This window comes from Callospermophilus lateralis, chromosome X (genome assembly GCF_048772815.1).
Source record: "Callospermophilus lateralis isolate mCalLat2 chromosome X, mCalLat2.hap1, whole genome shotgun sequence".
In the NCBI taxonomy this organism is placed as follows: domain Eukaryota; kingdom Metazoa; phylum Chordata; class Mammalia; order Rodentia; family Sciuridae; genus Callospermophilus; species Callospermophilus lateralis.
In genome coordinates this window covers 56,080,623-56,100,729 of record NC_135325.1, presented here as the reverse complement: position 1 = coordinate 56,100,729, position 20,107 = coordinate 56,080,623, and the positions used below count along the sequence as shown (strand labels likewise).

The 20,107-nt window shown below is 35.0% G+C and overlaps 1 protein-coding gene across 1 annotated transcript in view; it reads right to left on the bottom strand.

Annotated features, from left to right (window-relative positions):
* The window catches only part of LOC143638546 (heat shock factor protein 3-like), a 50,315-nt gene extending 42,736 nt beyond the window's left edge, over positions 1–7,579 (bottom strand). Inside the window, exon 1 of the mRNA XM_077106446.1 lies at positions 7,481–7,579. Within this exon, the coding sequence (XP_076962561.1) occupies positions 7,481–7,579 (99 nt within the window). The remainder of the gene's footprint in view (positions 1–7,480) is intronic.
* Positions 7,580–20,107: the final 12,528 nt, after the last annotated feature.

Sequence of the window (20,107 nt, the reverse complement as noted above, 5' to 3'; positions counted from 1 at the left end):
AAATGTATTTCGATAAAAATTATTTTAAAAGTAGTAAAAGGTGGTAGTGCTCATTCTCTAAAATTATAAATTTAATGTTCAATGAAATTATAAAAAATGTGTTAACTTCAATATTATGTTGCTTAAATTTTAATATCCACTTGGACTAAGATTTAGAAAAATATGCTTATCTGTCATGTCCCCATATTACCTAACAATTAGTTCAGTTCTTTAGAAGTGAAATGGATCATCATAATCCTAAAAGGCACCGAGAGAGAAAAATCCAAGAATTTTAATTCATTCTAGTCTAGTTTGTTCTCAGACTTACTGAGTCACTCTTATTAAAGGTATATGTTTTGGCTGGGGATTGTCTTTAATTGGAATTGCCTCTCAAGAGCCCTTGGGACTATCTATAAACCAAACTAAATTATTCTCAGAACAGAATCCCCAGAATTCACTCAGCTCATGCTTTTCCCAGAATTGACTGGACTTCAGAGATAAGAGAAAATAACAGAGAAATCTGCATAATGTCAGATTAGACTATTCCTTCCCTTGATCAACCCTCTGTGGAGATACAAACAAATGATGATTCAATTAAAAATAATCAGGAAGTGAAAAAGGCCCTAGAGAAAATTACTTCTAAATTGGATAAATGGTATCTGAATATTTAGAGGTTTGATAATAATATATAATAAAAGTGCAAGTAAAATATGATAATGTATGTTCCAGTTTAAATATATTATATATTGGTCCATCCTTAATTTTATAAAAATTAAACTATTAATACTTAAAAAGGAAGTGTATAGAAAGATGAATTAGTGATTATTTAAATTACATAAGGAATGACAACACTGATTGCCTTTAAAGGGTACATTCTCCTTCATATATTTAAAATATTTGACTGAAAGAACCTACATGCCCATGTCCAGAAAACATGAGGAAAGATTACATTACTTACAGCATATTTCTATGACAAAATATACTGTAACTCCTAAAAATATTGTCTTAGATAAAACTTTGCATAATGTAATATTTAAGTGTTTTCCTTCTTAAAAATTGGCTTTATTCTGATTGTTAAAATGATACATTATCAATGTAAAGAACAACAAAGAAAAATAAATCATAAAATTCCCACCATCCAAAGATAGCAATTGTTAACACTGTAAAGAACTCCCAGGCTGTCAAAACATATACACTGAACTTTCTTTCTGTATGTTTATAAATACATACATGGAGGGCGGCTCAGTGATAGAGCACTTGCCTGGCACACATGAGGCACTAGGTTCAATCCTCAGCACCACATAAAAATAAAATAAAGGTATTGTGTCCACCTACAACTAAAAAATACATATTAAAAATATATATGTATACACTGAATATACACATATAGACACTGATATATATGTGTGTACAGAAACACAACATGAAAAGTACAAATAAAATTGAAGTATCACCTCCTAGAAATAAGCACTGTTTCATATTTGGGTATATTTACTTTAGTTTTCAGTTTATAAATTTTCTATGATAAGCATACATTGTATTCAGAATTTTAAATTTATTTAAAATTACTTAAGGGCTTCAGTTGTCACTCAGTGGTAGAGTGCTTGCCTAGCATTCATGAGGCAATGGGTTCGATCCTCAGTACCACATAAATATAAAATAAAAATATTGTGTCCACCTAAAACTAAAAAATAAATATATATTTTTAAAAAATTATTGGGGGCTGGAGATATAGCTAAGTTGGTTGAGGGGTTGCCTCACATGCACAAGGCCCTGGATTCAACCCCCAGTATCACAAAAAACAAACAAAAAATTGTCATTATCACAAGACCCTATGTTGCACAGGTAGCATATAGACACACAAAAAGCTCATATCCTTTAATTTGGTAATTCCCATCCTAGGAATCTATTCCAAAGAAGCAGAACCCATGAAAAAACCTTTCTGCACAAATGTATTCATCATGTCAACATGAGATGATGATGATGATAACCATAACTATGATGATTAGAAACCAGGTCTTGACCAGGCGCAGTGACGCATGCTGGTAATCCTAGCAGCTGGGAAAGCTGAGGCAGGAGGATAGAGAGTTCAAAGCTAACCTCAGCAAAAGTGACGTGGTCTGAAACTTGTGGACTCAAGATATCCTCCTCAATCACTGAGTTGCTGAAACTACAAATGCATAGCAAAATATTTTTTAAATATTCAATTTTGAGTATGGAAAAATGGTCAAAATATAATACTAATTTAAAAAGTTAATTACAAAATTTCAGAGTATGATCTTTATATATGTGTGTGTGTGTGTGTGTATATATATATATATATATATATATATATATATATATATATATATATATTAGTTGTTGATAGACCTTTACCTTTATTTTATTTATTTGTATGTGATGCTGAGAATCAAACCCAGTGCCTCATGCATGCTAGGCAAGTGCACTCTCACTGAGCCACAACCCCAGCCCCATGATCTTAATTTAGTAAATAAATGTGCATTTGTAAAGATATATGTCAACCTGTATGAATACATTTATATCACCATGTAAGAAACTACATAAAATTTGGGTTATCTTTGAATGTTGTAATTATAGACATTTTTTTATATTTTCCAAATTTCCATGCATACATACACAAACACAGTTGCTCAAGCTTCAGTACTCGTGCACTCATTTATATTTATAATATCTGAAAGGGAATAATTGTTTAATTTTAAAATTTTTTTTTAAATATTTCTTTCTTTTAGTTGTACATAATGCCTTTGTTTTTATTTACTTATTTTTATGTGGTGCTGAAGATTGAATCCAGGGCCTTGTACGCACAAGGCGAGCACTCTACTGCTGAGCCACAATCCCAGCCCTTTAAAATTTTTTTCTTTGACATATTTGTATATATTTATGATGTGTATATGTATTATAAAATTTTGGTATATGAACACAATGTATAATGATCATCAATATAATTAGTGTAGGCATCCTTCAACACTTAAGATTTTTATTTTTTTTAACTTTACTTCATTTATTTATTTTTATGTGGTGCTGAGGATTGAACCCAGTGCCTCACACATGTGCTAGGTAAGTACTCTACCACTGAACTACAACTCCAGCCCCCACTTATGATTTTTATATGTTGACAATCTTTGGACTTCTTTGTAGTTATTTTAAAATATATCATAAATTGTTGTAGACTATAGTTACCTATTGTGCTATAGAGCACTAGAACTTATTTCTCCTAACATTATTTTGGTATCCATTATGCAACCTCCCCTGTCCCTCCAGCACCCTTCCTAGGCTTTAATGACTATCATTTTAATATCTTTTATGAAACATTTTAGGGGCTGGGGTTGTGGCTTAGTGGTAAAGTGCTCACCTAGCATGCAGGAGGCACTGGGTTCGAGCCTCAGCACCACATAAATGTAAAATAAAGATATGTGTCTGCCTAAAACTTAAGAATAAATATTAAAAAAACTTAAAAGTGCTTACTAGCAAACATTAATTGCACAAAATAATGGGTTTATTTCTGATATTTTCATACATGCATATAATGTACTTTGATCATATCCACCCTCCCTATTACTCTATCCTTCCTCCCTCCTCCTGATCCCAGTACCCTTTCCTAATAGTCACCCTTGTAGTTTCATGTCTTTTTTTCCCCTAGATTCAACATGAGAGTAAAATGTGATACTTGAGAGGTCAAATATTTTTAGCTTCCAGAAATGACTCCGAATATGTAGCATTTTTATCTTTATGTGTCTGGCTTGTTTCACTTAATATATCATGAAAGAGTATTACTTCTTAAGATGATGTGGGTTTGGGTGAACATACTCAAATACATAGTTTTTAATTGCAATACCTACTTGGTTACTAGGAAATCCCAGGGTCAGAAGCAACAGTTAACTCAGAAAGGCACTAGGTGGTGCTCTCTCCCACCTACCCCACCAACACCAATCAGCGTTCAAAAAATGTTGGCGATCCTTACCCAGTTCAAGTGTAGCAGTACAGCTATACACACCCAATATCAATGACTTGGGAGCAATTTTTTTCTTTTTCTTAAAATATTTTATAGTTGTTGATGGATATTTATTATTTTATTCATTTATTTATATTCGGTGCTGAGAATTAAACCCAGTACCTCCCACATGCCAGGCAAGTGCTCTACCACTGAGCTACAACCCCAGCCTCAATTTTCTTCTTTCTTTCTTTTTTTCCTTTTTTCTTTTCTGGGAATTGAACCCAAGGCCTACATATCACTGATATACATTTTGAGACAAGATCTCACAAAATGCCAAGGCTGCAATCCTCCTGCTTCAGCCTCCCATGTTGTTGGGATTACAGTTTTGTTACAAAAGTGGGTATTGTGCCATTGTTTAATATTATTCTAGGGATATGGGGGTGATTTGTGGAATTTGGTGATTTCCAAATGTCAATCCTGCTGATTTCACTTTGGGGACATGAAGTCACTGAATGCAGATTTGTGAGATGAGTACAACTGGCTTTCATAAACACCTTTGTGCAATAATCAGCCCATTCTAGCACACCACTGTCTATAAAATAAGACTACTTCAACGTGCACATTAAATGTTGTATAAGGCAAAAATCATCCAAAGCCTAAGAGCAACGTTTATCTACCATGTGTACATGATGTGGCCTAAGATTTTAATGGATTTTGTGAAAAGGCGTGTGTGTGTGTGTGTGTGTGTGTGTGTGTGTGTGTCTGTGTGTCTGTGTTTCCCTGGGGATCAAATAGAGGGCCTTCTATATGCTAGGTCAGCTCTCTACCATGAGCTATACACTCCTAACCCCTGCTGTGAAAAGGCTTTTTAAAAAGTTCACTCATTAAAAAGAGGCTTCCTCAATCCTCAATGCTTTAAGTCAATCAACAATATATATTTACCCCCATGCACAAGGCTGTGGGTTCGATCCCCAGCACCAAAAAACAAAACAAAACAAACAATGTGATATTTAATTTATAACTTATTCATATACACGACTATCACAAAAAAATTTAAGAGCATAACACTGTTGACATTTGTTTGGGGGTTTTCAGAAAAAAATAGATTTAGTGAAATTAACCAGTTTTAAGTGAGTTTTGACAAATGTATACACCATTTAGATATGGATGGGGTTGGCTAACAGCTATTTTCCTAAAACCATTTCCCCATTCCCTTTTCTACTCAAATCTGTCCCCCACAACAGAAGACTCCACTGTTTTTTTCTCTATAGATTATAGGCATTTTATTGTTTCACAATACACACGAGCAAGTATATTTTATCAATAAAAATAAAATAACGTGTGTGTGTGTGTGTGTGTGTGTGTGTGTGTGTATTATTCCAGGTGCTGTGCTAGGGGTGCAGTCCAGTGATACAGGGTCTGCCTAGCAGGTGCCTTAAAAATTGGAAGAGTCAAGTTTTTAGAAGGTGATGGAAATGGATCAGGAAAGAATGAAATTTAATGGAAAATAGTGCTGTGTTACGTAGATATACATTTCCCAAAAATATTAGGTTAAGTCATCTAGAAGGCTTATGTGCTTATGTCTCTTCAATTATGATGCAATTTTATGAACACTAACTTTTATTGCTTTCACATTTATCTTAATGGTTTCACAATCCACATGAGCAAGTATATTTTATTAATAAAAATAAAATAACAAATTAAAAAAGTAAATTTTTTTTGCTCTGTATTTTAAAATAAGGAATACAACATACCTATATAGAACTTTACCTTTTTTTGGTACTGAGGATTGAATCCAGGGGCACTTAACCATGGATCCATATCCCCAGCCCTTTTTTAATATTTTATTTTAAGACAGAGTCTTTCTGAATTGCGTAGGGCCTTACTAAATGGCTGAGGCTGACCTTGGAGTCCTGAACTGTCTCAGCTTCCTAAACTGCTGGGATTACAGGCCTAAGGTCTTTCAACAAGTGCTTTCATATATATTCCTTTACAAACATTTGGGTTACAGGCATTCAGACAGATACATAATCATGAAAATCCCACAGTAACATAAGGACTCAGTTTTTTCAAACTCTCTCTGAGTCCATTTATATATATAAATATAGATATATCTATGTGTGTGTGTGTGTGTGTGTGTGTGTGTGTGTGTGTATTTTTTCCAGCATAGGGGATAGATCCCAGGGCCTTGCAAGTGCTCTGCCACAGAGCTACATCCTGATCTCAAAGCAGTATATGTATTTGGAGTGCTGGTCATGGAACAAACCCAGGGCCTCTTCTCCCTGTACACTGAACAACACTCCAGCTTCTCATTTTTTTAAGCATTAAAATTTTACTTAAGAATTTCTTTCATTTTAGCCATGTGTATGAATAAGTTATAAATTAAATATCACATGAAGCATTTGCTTCAAAATAATTAGAGGAAGAGTAGAAGTTTATCTATGAAACAAGAAGGGCCATGATCATTACTTAAGTTGGCTATAGAAACTGTGAGTTCATTGTAGCACTTTATATTTGTGTTTTATTATATATATATATATATATATATATATATATACATATATATATGTATATATATATAATCAATAATATAAATATGAATTATATATAATATAAAAAGTGTATCTCAGTGTCAGAGTGCTTTCTTAGCATGCATGGAAGCCTAGGTTACAACCCCAACACCAAAGAAAAGAAAGCAAAAGAAGTGAAAGGTTAAAGTTCTACCTCAATTTACATGTATATTTTACCAAGGTGACTATTATCACGTTAGAGGACTGGGCTTTAACTGATCCCGCAGGGTTCCATAATTCTCTATTTGGGTGATTAAAGGTAGCATAAATCAAATCCTAGAAGCAGTCTGATCAAGCATCAGACTGCCCGGATTGAGGAATGTGCAAACTTCGTGTGCCCACCCAGCACACTGTCTGAGAGAAACTGACAAGGCCTGGTGAAGAATGGAATTTACAAGTCAATGCTTTCAGAAACTGTGAAAAAGTTAGTCTTGTTAAAAAGCACCCAAGACACTCAATTAGGTACACTTGGCAGGAAAGTTCCCATTATATAAAAAGAAAAGAAAAAGTGGGGGTGGGGTACAGCTCAGTGGGAGAGCGCTCTGCTAGCATGCACGAGGCCCTGGTTTCTAAACTTAGCACCAAAAAAAAAAAAAAAGGAAAAAAAAAGTTACTTATGCTCTAGTAAGAAGGCAGTTGAGTTGCTCACTAGCGTGCACCAAGGCACTTTCCTGGGGAGGAATTCCTATTCGGGGTAAGGGACTTTTTGCTGCTGTGTCACGTGTTTCGGGGTTCTGAAGAGAAAAACAAAAGCCTGAAAATAGCGGCTAGCTTTTGGCAGTTACTCCCACCCAAATTAATAAGGTGAGGCTTATCTTGGGAAGAAACTGAATTTGATGCCCAAGTGATGTGGGGTCCTTAAATGGTCTGGTGCCTCTGCCCTTGGACCCTGCCCCAAATCTTCTACATCTTGAAAAGACCCTTTCCAAGCCCGCAGCCCTCTACTACACCCAATCCTCTCCCCATGCAGGTATACCTCACTCCAGCGAATCACATCATCCAAGTTGGTGTCGTCTACTAACGTCCAGAGCTTAATGAGAAAGCCAGGAACAGTGGCATTGGAGGCTTCCTCCATGGTTTTGAGAGTCAGTACGGAGGGGAAGGCAGAGGCAGGGGCAATAGCCCAGGGACACCTCGTTATCCGACACAACCAAAGGGGTTAAGGCAACCAGCTGTAGCCTAAGGTGACTAAACTCCGGGTACCGCCTACAGCCCTTGGGGGCGGGGCTGATTGCCTAATGGATAAACCCCATAGGCTGGTTAAGCTATTGTTATTTCAAAGCCCTACTTACTCACACGTGACTCTTAGGTTACTTTGAGTAGGAGGAAAATCTTTAAAGGGGCAGTGAAAACATAGTCATGGAGAAAAGGGTTTTGACATCGATTTTTCTGTTGTATCCACGAATCCCAACTCAAAAGTAGGAGGAATTAATATAGACTTGAGAACTCCCATATTATCCCTAGCAATAATTAGCAAGCATTTAAGTATGGGGATGCAGACGATGGCACTACATGACACAGGTCACAACCTCACACTACATGGGAGATGATATTGTATGACTTAAGTCATGTTCAGGTAAGCAAGGGGCATGGCGTTGCACTAGCTTGGCATTGCATGAGCTTGGTGTTGCATGTTGCTTGGTGGTGAACTTAATGAATTACAAAGCAATAATATTTTGCAGTACAGTTTTGATCCTTTGTTTGGAGAAATAGTAAGAATTTTTGGCATATGGTTTTGGTATGAAGGAAGACTCTTGGGATATTAGGAAATAGGCCTTCCCTTCCTCCTACTATTAAGATTGGGAAGGAGAACATGAAGACAAACTTGCCAGCCCAACTTTCATTAGAAAATACTGAGTGGTTAAAATGCCACTTGTTTTCTGAATTTTTTTTTATATATCCTTGAGTTGAACTGAGTCCTGAAATTTATCAATCCCTCTCTTATACCGGACATACTAATAATAATAGCAATAAAATAGCAACAGGATCCAGGCATGGTGGTGCAGCACACACCTGTATCAAGAGGATCACGAGTTCAAAGCCAGCCTCAGCAATTTAGAGAGGCCCTAAGCAATTTAGTGAGACCCTGTTTCAAAATTAATTGTTTTTAAACGTGCCAGGGATGTGGCTCAGTGGTTAAGTGTCCTTGGATTCCATCCTTGGCCTCAAACAATAAAATAAGGTAAAACAGCAGTAGGGATTATCTCACTTATAGTTCACATGGATTTTAATAACTAGTAGGTACAAATTCATACAATGTTAGAGGTGGAAAGGATCTGAAGGCTAAATTCCTCTAAATTCTAAAGGGAAATAATGGAGGTCCAATGTCTATTTTGTGAACTAAATAGTGAATTGATTTATTTTATGATGCTAGGCATCAAACCAACAGCCTCACGCAGGCAAGGCAAGTACTCTACTGTTGAACTACACCCCTACTCATAAACAGTGAATCTCTTATAAGTGTGGCACACTGATTATGCCACTCTTGAATTGTAAATTTATTAAGGGCAGGCAGCATGTCCCACTTTATAAAAATAAATGTTCATTCTTGGGCTGGGATTGTGGCTCAGTGGTAGAGTGCCTGCCTAGCATGCAGGAGGCACTGGGTTCAATCCTCAGCACCACATAAATGTAAAATAAAATATTGTGTCCACCTAAAGCTTAAGAATAATTATTTAAAAAAAAATACAAAATAAATGGTCATTCTGAATGGAAATTGAGTTACTAAATACTGTCAATATTAAATATAACCTAAAAAGTTTTATGTGTAGGTTAAGATGAATTTACCTTTTTGTGCTATTTTAAAATAAATGTTTAGTGTAGATGCACACAATATATTTTATTTAATTATTTATTTTTATGTGGTGCTAAGGATTGAACCCAGTGCCTAATATGTGCTAGGCAAGCACTCTACCACTGAGCCACAACCCTAGCCCCCCCCCCTTTTTGTACTTTTTATAAAGTGTTCTTTTCTTTGTTATTTAATCTTTATCCTCCTCTCTTCGTTGACCAATGCTATTTGTTCAGTTGAATACTTATTTCTCAAAATCTTTCTAAAGGAGTTGAGAATGATAAGTAAATTAATACCTATTCTTTTTTGTGTCGAATGGTTTACTGATTTGTAATAATACAGCTGGCTGGGCATAAAGATCTCATGATTTACCATTATTTGCCCGAGAGATTCATCTCTCTTTAACTTTTCGCTAACTTCTTCTCATTGGCTTTTACTTTTCTATTCCCCACCCTTCATTCCAAAACTAACCAAGGAAGGCTTTGGAGGCCTTTGATTCCACCATTCACCAGTCTCAGACTTCTTTTTTTTATTTCTTTGATTTATTGAATCCCAATAGTTAATTTTCTATTTTTGCATATTCAGACTTCTTAAATAGGTGTTCTACCAGATAATTTGCACTTTAATTATGTAGTATCTGATTATCTGTCTTTCCCCACAATTTGAACTTTTACTTCAATAAATAATTCTTATCTATCAATTCTCTATTTGCTTATTATTTCTCAAACATGTCTCCCTCTCTAACTGGATTATAAACTTGTTAAAGACTATTTTATACACTATAATATCCTAGTATTTCCTTATAGCATGGGGCGAGGGTGATAGAAGTGGCTCAGTAAATATCTGTTGATTAACCAGTGCTCCCTTAAGCAATCTTTTCCTTTGCATTCATACTTCTCTATATGGAATGACAATGAGATTATCTTCCAACTGGTCTTTCTACCTGTACGCTGTCTTCTCAAGATAATCTTATATACCACTGCCAGAATTAATTCCTGTACCCTGAAAATTATGGTGGCTCTTCCATATTTTATTTCCTATTTTTTATTACTATAACAAAATACCTGAGGCTAGATACTGTGTGAAGAAAATAGATTTGGGATAGGGGTACAGCTCAGTGGTAGAGTATGTGTTTATCATGTATGACACCTTGGTTTCTATTCCCAGCACCACAAAAATAAAAGGAGTATAATTAGCTCTCAATTCTGGAAGTCCAAGGGCATGGTCCTGTAATCAGTTTGCTTCTGAGAAGGGCCCCCTTGGCTGTGTCACATAGTGGCACATGTGCCTAAAGGAGAGATCACACAGAAGCCACAGGACTCAGCTCACTCTTTTTTTTTTTCAAACATTTTTTTTTGTAGTTGTAGAAGGACAGAATGCCTTTATTTTATTTGTCTCATTTTTATGTGGTGCTAAGAACAAAACCCAGTGCCTCACACATATAAGGCAAGTGCTCTGCCACTGAGCTACTGTCCTAGCCCAGCTCACTCTTTTTTAAGAACCTTTTTTATGACAACTAACTCAGGGCCCCCGTGAGACTACCTTGATCCCTTCCAAGGACAGTGGCCCAAATGAGCTATTCAGTTCCCACTAGGCCTCACTTGTTAAAGGTTCCATGCCACCTGTCAACATTTCCATTCTAGAGAATTAGCTTCCAATATACAAATCCTTCCTTGCGGGAAGCACTCAAACCATATTCAGAACCGTAACATAAAGTTCATATCCCTTAGCATAGAATTCAATCTTCTTGAAAGTGATCTAAATTTTTCTTTCCTACCTTAAAACTTCACATGATCTGTGATCTAACAAAAAGAAAACACACAACACACATACACACACACACTCATATGCACACCCAGACACACACTCCTCTTGAAGCACATTCCACACTTTCCTTGGCCAGAATTTTTATGCCTGTAGATATTATATCCATCTTTATACAGAAGCAAAATAACATAGTGGAGGAGCTGTGAGATCTAAATCGGACCATCTGGGTTTGGATTCTTGTTCTGGAATGTATTAGCTGTGTGATTTTCTATAGCATTCTCATATCCCCCCCACTCTCTCTGGTACTGGGAATTTAAACCAGGGGCACTTTACCACTGAGCAACATCCCCAGCACCTTTTACTTTTTATTTTGAGCCAGGTCTTACTAACTTGCTGAGACTAATCTTGAATTTGAGATTCAAGGCTGTTGCCTCAGCCTTCCAAGTCACTGTGTTTACAGGCATGCCCCAATGTGCCCGGTTTAATGTACTTCTAGTCTCTGCACCTCAGTGTTTTCATCTGAAAATGGGACCAATATCAGGAACCTTTCATGGAGTTTGAGAGGATTAAATGAACTGATGTATGTGGAAGTATTTAGAGTGCTTTCATATAGCAATTCCTGTTACAAGTGGCTCTTTTTCAACTTTCTTTGCTGCTTCTTCCTCTTCTTAGCTTTTAGACCTCTTCTCTTTTTTTTTATTCACACTCATTATCTTAATGATCTCATCCAGTCTCATAGCTTTAAATATCATTTTTATTTGTTAACTCCCAAATTTATATCTCTAGTCTAGACCTCTCCTCTGAACTCCAGACTCATATATCCAGCTGTATCCACATAGATGTCTAAAAAGTATTTCAAACTTAGAATGCCAGCTCCTGGTGTTTTCCCTTATCTGCTTCTTCCAACAGTCTTCTCAGTCCTTGAAATGACAGTTCTCATCTCAGTTGCTCAAATAACTATTAATTAAATTGTTTTACTCATACCCATATCCATCACATCTAAATCCTTTAAGAAATCTTGATAGCTTAGTTTCTAAAATATATCTAACTGATTCCTGCCAGTTACAAGTCTGGTACAAATCATCATCATCACTTATAGTGACCCTCTTATTGTTCCTCTAAAACATTTTCTTCACATATTCTCCACACAGGAGCCACAGTGATCCTGTGAAAATATATGACAAGTCATGATATTTCTCTACTCTGAATCTTCTAATAGCTTCCTTTTCACCACATGATCTGTGCCTCACTCCTTTCCCCTCCATTTCAGACTTCATCTCCTCACTGCTGTTCCAGCTGTATCAGCCTCCTTTTTATTTATTGAACACAGGAGACATTTCCCAGCATAAGAACATTCAAAATTATTTCTTCTGCCCAGAACCAACTTTCCCAAATATCTACATGACTCTCATCATATATTAACATTTTGATTTAGATGTCATATTTTTGGTGAGACTTTCCTTGGCCACCTTATTTTAAATTGAAATTCACTATCCAATAATACCTAGCCCTGTACTCACTCTCATTAGTACTATATCACTATTTGTTATATATATTTTTTATTTGTTTTGCTTATTGTTCTCTTCTCCCACTAGAAGGAAAATACAAATGTCATAAGAAAAGGCTATTGTCATTTTGTTCATTTTTGTATTCCTAGCTACTGTAATACTACCTACTATATATTAGATAAATAAATGAAGAAAAGAAGAGATGAATAAATGGACAATCTGATATATAAAAATACAGATATAGATACCTATTTTTTCCTAGTAGTTGAAACTTGCTCATTGAACAAACAATTATTGAGTACCTACTGCATGCCAGGTAATAGGTTGGGTGATGGAACTTAAATGCCACTATAAACTTGATCCCTGCCTCACAAAATTGGAACAGTATACTGGGGGCTGCAAATAAATAAGCAAGCAGTTTGATAATTGTGGTGCTATTACTAAATAGCAAAGGTGACTGTGGAATGCAGAGGGCCCTAACTTGGACTTTCAGGACCAGGGAGTGGTCATATGATGAAGTGATACCTGAACTGAGACCTTGCAAAGAATCAAAAGAAGAGTGCTTCAGACAGTTGGAACAGTACATACAAAATTCTTGAGGTAACAAATAGCATAGAGCTTTAAATTTTTTTATCATAAGAATTTTCAACACTGGAAATGGAGTGTAGCTTAGTATTAGAGCACATGCCCAGCATGCAAAACCCTAGATTCAATTCCTAGCACCAAAACAAACAAACAAACAAACAAAAAACAGCATACATAAAAGTAGAAAGAGGGGCTGAGGGTATAGCTCAGTTGGTAGAGTGCTTGCCTTGCATGCACAAGGCCCTGGGTTCAATCCCTAGCACTGCAAACAAATAAAAAAGTAGAAAAAATTTGTAATGAATGTCCTTTTTCCTCTTATCCAGTTTTAACAATTACCAAATTAGGGCCACTCTTTTTTCATTTAAAACATGCTCCAACCCCTCTCATTCTTTATTTTGAATAGTCAGACACTATATAATTTAATCCATAATTAATATAATTTAATACATAGATACTTTAATTAACTTTTTTGAAAGGTACCTTTTTTCTTTTAATATAACCACAATACAGGGCTGCGGTTGTGGTTCAGCGGTAGAGTGCTCACCTAGCATGTGCAGGAGCCCTGGATTCGATCCTCAGCACCACATAAAAATTAATAAATAAAGGTATTGTGTCCACTTACAACTAAAGAATAAATATTTTAAAAAATATATAACCACAATACCAAAATCACACCTAAAAATTAACAAAGACTCTTAAATATCCATTATTCAATAATTCTAATTGCCTTGTAATTTTAATTAAAATCATTTTTATTATTATGGATATTTCATAAATTCAAAAGAATGTGATATATATACACACACACACACACACACACACACACACACAACAGTTCTACTCAGCCATAAATAAGAATGAAATAATGTCATTTTCAGGTAAATGGATAGAACCAGGGGACATCATGCTAAGTGGGATAAACCAGATTTGAAAAGTCAAGGTTGAAAGTTTTCTCTCCTATGGGGAAGACAAAAAGAAAAAAAGAAATTTTTAAAGAAGGCAATATCATGAAAATAGAAGGGAGATCAGTAGAGTAGAGGTAGAAGATGTAGGGGCAGGCACTCAGTAAGGAGAAGCGGGGAAGGAAAATGAAATGTACTAGAGAATGTACTGGAGCATATGTGAATATGTCACAATGAAATCTACCACTATGTATAGTTATAATGCATAATAAATATATAAAATAATAAATACATATTATAAAATCTTGTATTATTATGAATATTTTTGTGCATATGTAAAACCCAAAAGAATAGTATAATAAATATCTATGTACCTTTTACCCAGTTTCAACAATTATCAAATCATGGCCACTCTAGTTTCATCTGCTGCCCTCCTCCCAAACATTGAACTTTTTCTTTTCTTTGTAGTTCCAGGGATTAAACTCAGGACCACAACCAAAGCTAGGCCAGGGCTCTAAGACAGAGTTACACCCCTGGCCCCTGCAGTTTTTTTTTTTTAAGGGGACATTCAATATGAAAACCAAAGACTGTTTTTATTGACTCATCAATAAACCAACTCACAATTAAGAGGGATAATAACATTGATATAATAACCATCATTAAAGCAAATTAAAATACAAAGTATCTGAAATGATTTTACAGTGACATAGTTCTTTCATAGATTAAGGAAATAGAGTGTTTATTAATTGCTTTCTCATTTCAAGTTTTTTCTATTTTTTTTTCCTTTTTAAAAAATGTTCTTTTCTTAGTTGTTAATAGAAGTTTATTTTATTTATTTATACATGGTGCTGAGAATCAAACCCAGTGCCTCACACATAACAGTGCTACTGCTGAGCCCCAGCCTCAGCCCCATTTTTTTTTCCTTTCTTTATTTGTTTGGTTTTGTTTTGGGTGGGGACTTGCCCTGGGGATTGAGCCCGGCACCTTGAGCATGCTAAGCAAGCACTCTACCATTGAGATACACCCCCAATCCAAATACTATTATTTTTATGAGTGCTAGGGAAATAGATCTAAGAGATGTAATGGAAATTATTGATTAAAAAAATAGGAGGTTGTGGTGAGTAAATAACATTTTTCTGTTTTTTTCTCCTCACTTTATTTTAACTATTATTTTAATTGTATAAATTTATGAGATACAATGTGATAATTTAACACATGTATACAGTCTGACAGTCTGTCATAAGTAAGATTCTCCCCCCCACCCCGCCCCCTCGTCCCCCCACCCCTTTGGTGCTATGAATCAAACCCAGGGCCTTAGGCATGTTAAGCAGGCACTGAGCTACATCCCCAGCCCATGAATAAGATTTTGTTTTCTTTTGGTATTAGGGATTTAACCCTAGGGTGCTTTACCACTGAGCTTCATCCTCAGCCTTCTTTCTGCCTTATTCTGAGACAGGGTATTGCTAAATTACTTAGGGCCTCACTAAATTGCTGACTCTGGCTTCAAACTTGCATTCCTCCTGTCTCACCCTCTCAAAATTCCTGGGGTAACAGGCATATGCCACTGAACCCAGCTAAAATTTCTGAATTCATAATTTCAAAGGTAAGATAGTTATTACTCCATATTGGATATTTGTGTTTATTTCTCACCATCCCTAATGGACTAGAGCAGAGGTCTGCTACCTATATCCCTGAAGCTAAAATCCAGCCTATAATCTGTACAGCTCCTGAGGTAAGAATGGTTTATAAATTTTTAAAGAGTTGTAAAACTGAATACTATGTAATAGAAACTTTATGTGACCTGCAAAGCCTAAACTATTTCCTGTCTGACTTTTTACAGAAATATTTTATGAAATTCTTGGCTGGAGCTATTATGATCAATAAGGTTTCCCATAGCCTTATGTGATTATTTAAATTTAAATTAATCAGACAGGCATTGTGACCTGTAATCCCAACTACTCAAGGAGGCTGAGGCTGAAAGATCACAAAATCAAGGTAGTCTGGGTAATTTAGCAATACCCTCTCTCAAAATAAAAAGAGATGATGGTATAGCTCAGTGATAGAACACCCCTGATTTCAATCCCCAGTAATACAAACAATAAATTTAAGTGTTGAGAGTGATGGCACTTACCTGTAATCTCAGCAACTCTGGAGGTTGAGGCAAGAGGATCACATGTTCAAGGCCAGCCTCAGCAATTTAGCAAAGCCCTAAGCAATTTTGTGAGATCCTGTCTCAAAATTTAAAAAAAAAAGAACTGGGTATGTTGCTCAATGGCTAAGCATCACTGGGTTCAATCCCCAGTGTCAAAAAATAAATTTAATGAGTGAATTATAAGTAATAATAAATGTTTGGTTTCTCAGTTTTACATACCACATTTCAAGTGCTCAAAAGCCATACATTGCTACTGGCTATTGTACTGCACAGCATCGGATTACAAGCTGTTTGCCAATAGGCAGGATGTATTTTTAATTTATCCCTCACCAGAATTGTGCTTTTGCAAATGGATTCTCTTTCAGTATAGGTGGCTGGATGACCACAACACAGTTTTAGTACTGAGCATTTTGTTATGTTAGCGTACATAAAGTGCTTAGAATTGCCCCCTGGAACATCCTAAATGTTTATTACAGGTTAAGAACTATTATAAATATGAAAAAATTAAGAAAAAAAGAACTATTATTATTGTTATAATTATTACTATTGTTATTATTTGAAAGGTGTGGTAAGCAATGGGGCCTATTGGAAGAAATTAATAACATCTTTCTCAAGGCACTAAAATTGAAGTGAAGAACTGAAGGTCAGTTGTCCAACTGGCTTCCTGTGGTTGAGGGTAACTCGTGACCCAAGTATACTCTTAAGGATAAAGGAGACCATTGCTGGATACAAATTTTGCTTCTGTTGGGAAGAATTTTCTGACACTGAGCATGTTGGTGCACTCCTGTGATCCTAGCAATTCAGGAGGCTCAGTCAGGAGGATTTCAAGTTTGAGGCCTGCCTCAATAACTTAGTAAGATTCTGTTTCAAAAAATAAAAAAGGGTAGGGCTGTAGCTCAGGGGTAAAATACCCCTGGGTTCAGTCCCCAGTACCACAAACTGATTGTTTGGTTTAACAAAAATTAGTAATTTGTTTATTATCTAAACTGGAACTAATGAAAACCTCTAAAATCTAATTTAGAGCTACTTGTTGTTGGTACTGAAACCAGGAAAGGAAAATTGTCTATTTAGAGCATTTTTACTTATTTTTCTGTGATCAAAGCCAAATGCTAATATGATTATGATTATGATATCTGAAAATAGCTGATATTTTTGATATGATATTTTTATGTCATTTAATGGTCCTATGAGGTATATATTAGTATTAGATGAAACAACTGAAGAACAGAGAAGATAAATAATTTGACCAAAGGTCAACAGCTAATTAGTAGAAGCATCAGTCTTTAAACCCAACCCATATTCCACAACCCATATTCTTAGCCACTTCACCATAATGCTATATACTATAAATATGTCTGCCTTAGTTAAAATCAGTAGTGTCCCCTTGAATAAATGATAATGAACTTGAATTTTCATAGTTCATTTAAAAAACATGTATTGAAAACCTTCTATGTAATAAGTACTAGTCTCAGCCCAAAAGATAACAGCAGCATAAGGCTTGCCTCCTGCTTCTAAAAAGATTATAAATGAGAAAAGAGATGTAAATGTACAAACTTACAAAACAATGAAATGAGATAAGTGCTAAAAGGCAAGTGTGACAAAGGGCATTAAAATATTTGCAGGGACACAGCAGTGCAAATGCCAATTGATTACATGAGCTGAATCAGAGAGAGTCTCAGATTTACATTTCAGCTAGTTCTTGAAGGATGTTCAGGCTTGGAGAAATACGTAAATTGCATTCCAGGCAAAAGGCATGAGAGAAGCAAAAGTGTAGAAGGATGGCTTGGTGAAGGAGAATGGGTGAGTGAAAAGAAATGAGGCTGAGAATGTATGAAATGATCTCATTTTTCACCCTTTTTCATGTGAGGAAAAGGGAAGAAAATGGTCTTTACAAAACAAAAGCCGCTTTTACCAGATTGAGACCTTGATCTTGGACTTCCCAGTCTCTGGAATCCTAACAAATAAATGTTTGATGTTAAACCACACAGTGTATCTATTTTGTTATAGCAGCATGAGACAAGAAGCAAGAAATGAGGCTGATAATATGAATATGTCTAACTAGGCCATCTTCATTAGTTTGTCAACTATTACTTATTAGAAATTGATTGTGTTCTTCTTTTTTAATAAGAAGTTCATGATCTTGGTCAATAGTTCAGAAAGATAGAAAGTTGAAAGAAAGGTTCTCTCCCTCCCAAACCAAGTCCCTATTAACTCTAGTAAATTTTAAACTATATCTTATGTTTACTTCTGTATATTTTTCTGTTTGTTAAAACATATGTGCCTGAGTCTGTGCATAGATGTGTTTGGGTGAACCTGGGTATTTTAAACAAAAATTAGATCATACTAAATATAAGCTCTTCAAGTTATTTTCCTCACTTAGTAAGTTCTATAAACTTTCTAAGGCTCAGGATATAGCTCAGTAATACAGTGCTTGATTTGCATGCTCAAAGACCTGGCTTCCATCCTTAGCACCACTGCATAGGTATGTGTGTGTGTGTGTGTGTGTGTGTACACACACACACACACACAAGCATAATTATATAATTATTTTTAAAATATATATTTTTTAGAGATGGACACAATGCCTTTATTTTATTTATTTGTTTTTATATGGTACTAAGGATCAAGCCCAATGCCTCACAGGTGCTAGGCAAGTGCTCTACCACGGAGCCATATTATTAATAGATATTTGGTTGTTAGTTCTTCTAGTGATTACTAACTATGCAATGATTATGTTATGTGTGTTTCTATACATATTCATATTTGTGGGAATATTTACAGGATAAAGTGGAATTGATGGGTTATTGAGTTCATGTATTTAAGTTTTAATAGATAATTATAAATTTTCTCTGAAAATTTGTACAAGTTTCTACTTACATCAGTCCATTTTTTTGAGAATGAATGTTTTCTAATACTCTTGTTAACATTAACAATCTTTTTAATCTTTGTCAATCTTATAGATGAAATATATTCCCCGTATATCACTTCTTTATTTTGTGTTCATTAGTCATTTATTGCTTTTTTATGTGAATTGCCTGTTTATGTCCTTTGCAATACTTTCCTATTAGAATTGTTTCTCTTGGGCTGGGGTTGTGGCTCAGTGGTAGAGTACTTGCCTAGTATGCATGAGGCACTGGGTTTTATCCTCAGCACCACATAAAAGTAAAATAAAATAAAGATATTGTGTCCACCTAGAACTAAAAAATAAATATTTTTAAAAATATTTTTTTTCTTTTTTTCTTGTGGCGATATAAAAATCATTTTATATAAAATGTATTAAAATTCCTTTGTGGTTTCTAGATTTTCTCTTCCCCAAGAATTCTTGAACATTTCACATGTTTTCTTTTTGTATCCTGATTTGCATTCATTTTTTAAAAACTGATCCAAAAAATAAAATAAAATAAATAAACAAACAAACAAACAAACAAACTGATTCTTTGGTCCATAAAAAATCTACTTTAGCTTAAGTACAGAGGTAGGAATTTAATTTAATGTTTTATATATTTTTGTCAAAATTGTTAATAAGTTGTCACAACAACTTTTTTATTGTTTGGTTTTATTTGTTTGTTTCTTCTTGTTTTTTTGTGGTGTTAGGGATCAGATCCATGGCACATGCTAGGTAAATATCCAATAAATGACATTTGATGAATAATTTATAATTTTCCTATATGTTAGGTCTATTTCTGGGTCCTGTTCTATTGATTTTTGTCTAATTCCTGACAGCTACAAATTTTCTGTAACTGCTGCAAATTTATAACATATTATAATGTCTGCTTTAATCAGTATCTCATCAATACTTTTATTTTTCAAAACTTTTCTGCCTCTTCTCATGTTTCATTTTCCAAGAGAACTTTAGAATAATTTTGTTAAGTTCTTTTTAAAAAATTATGTCTTTTGA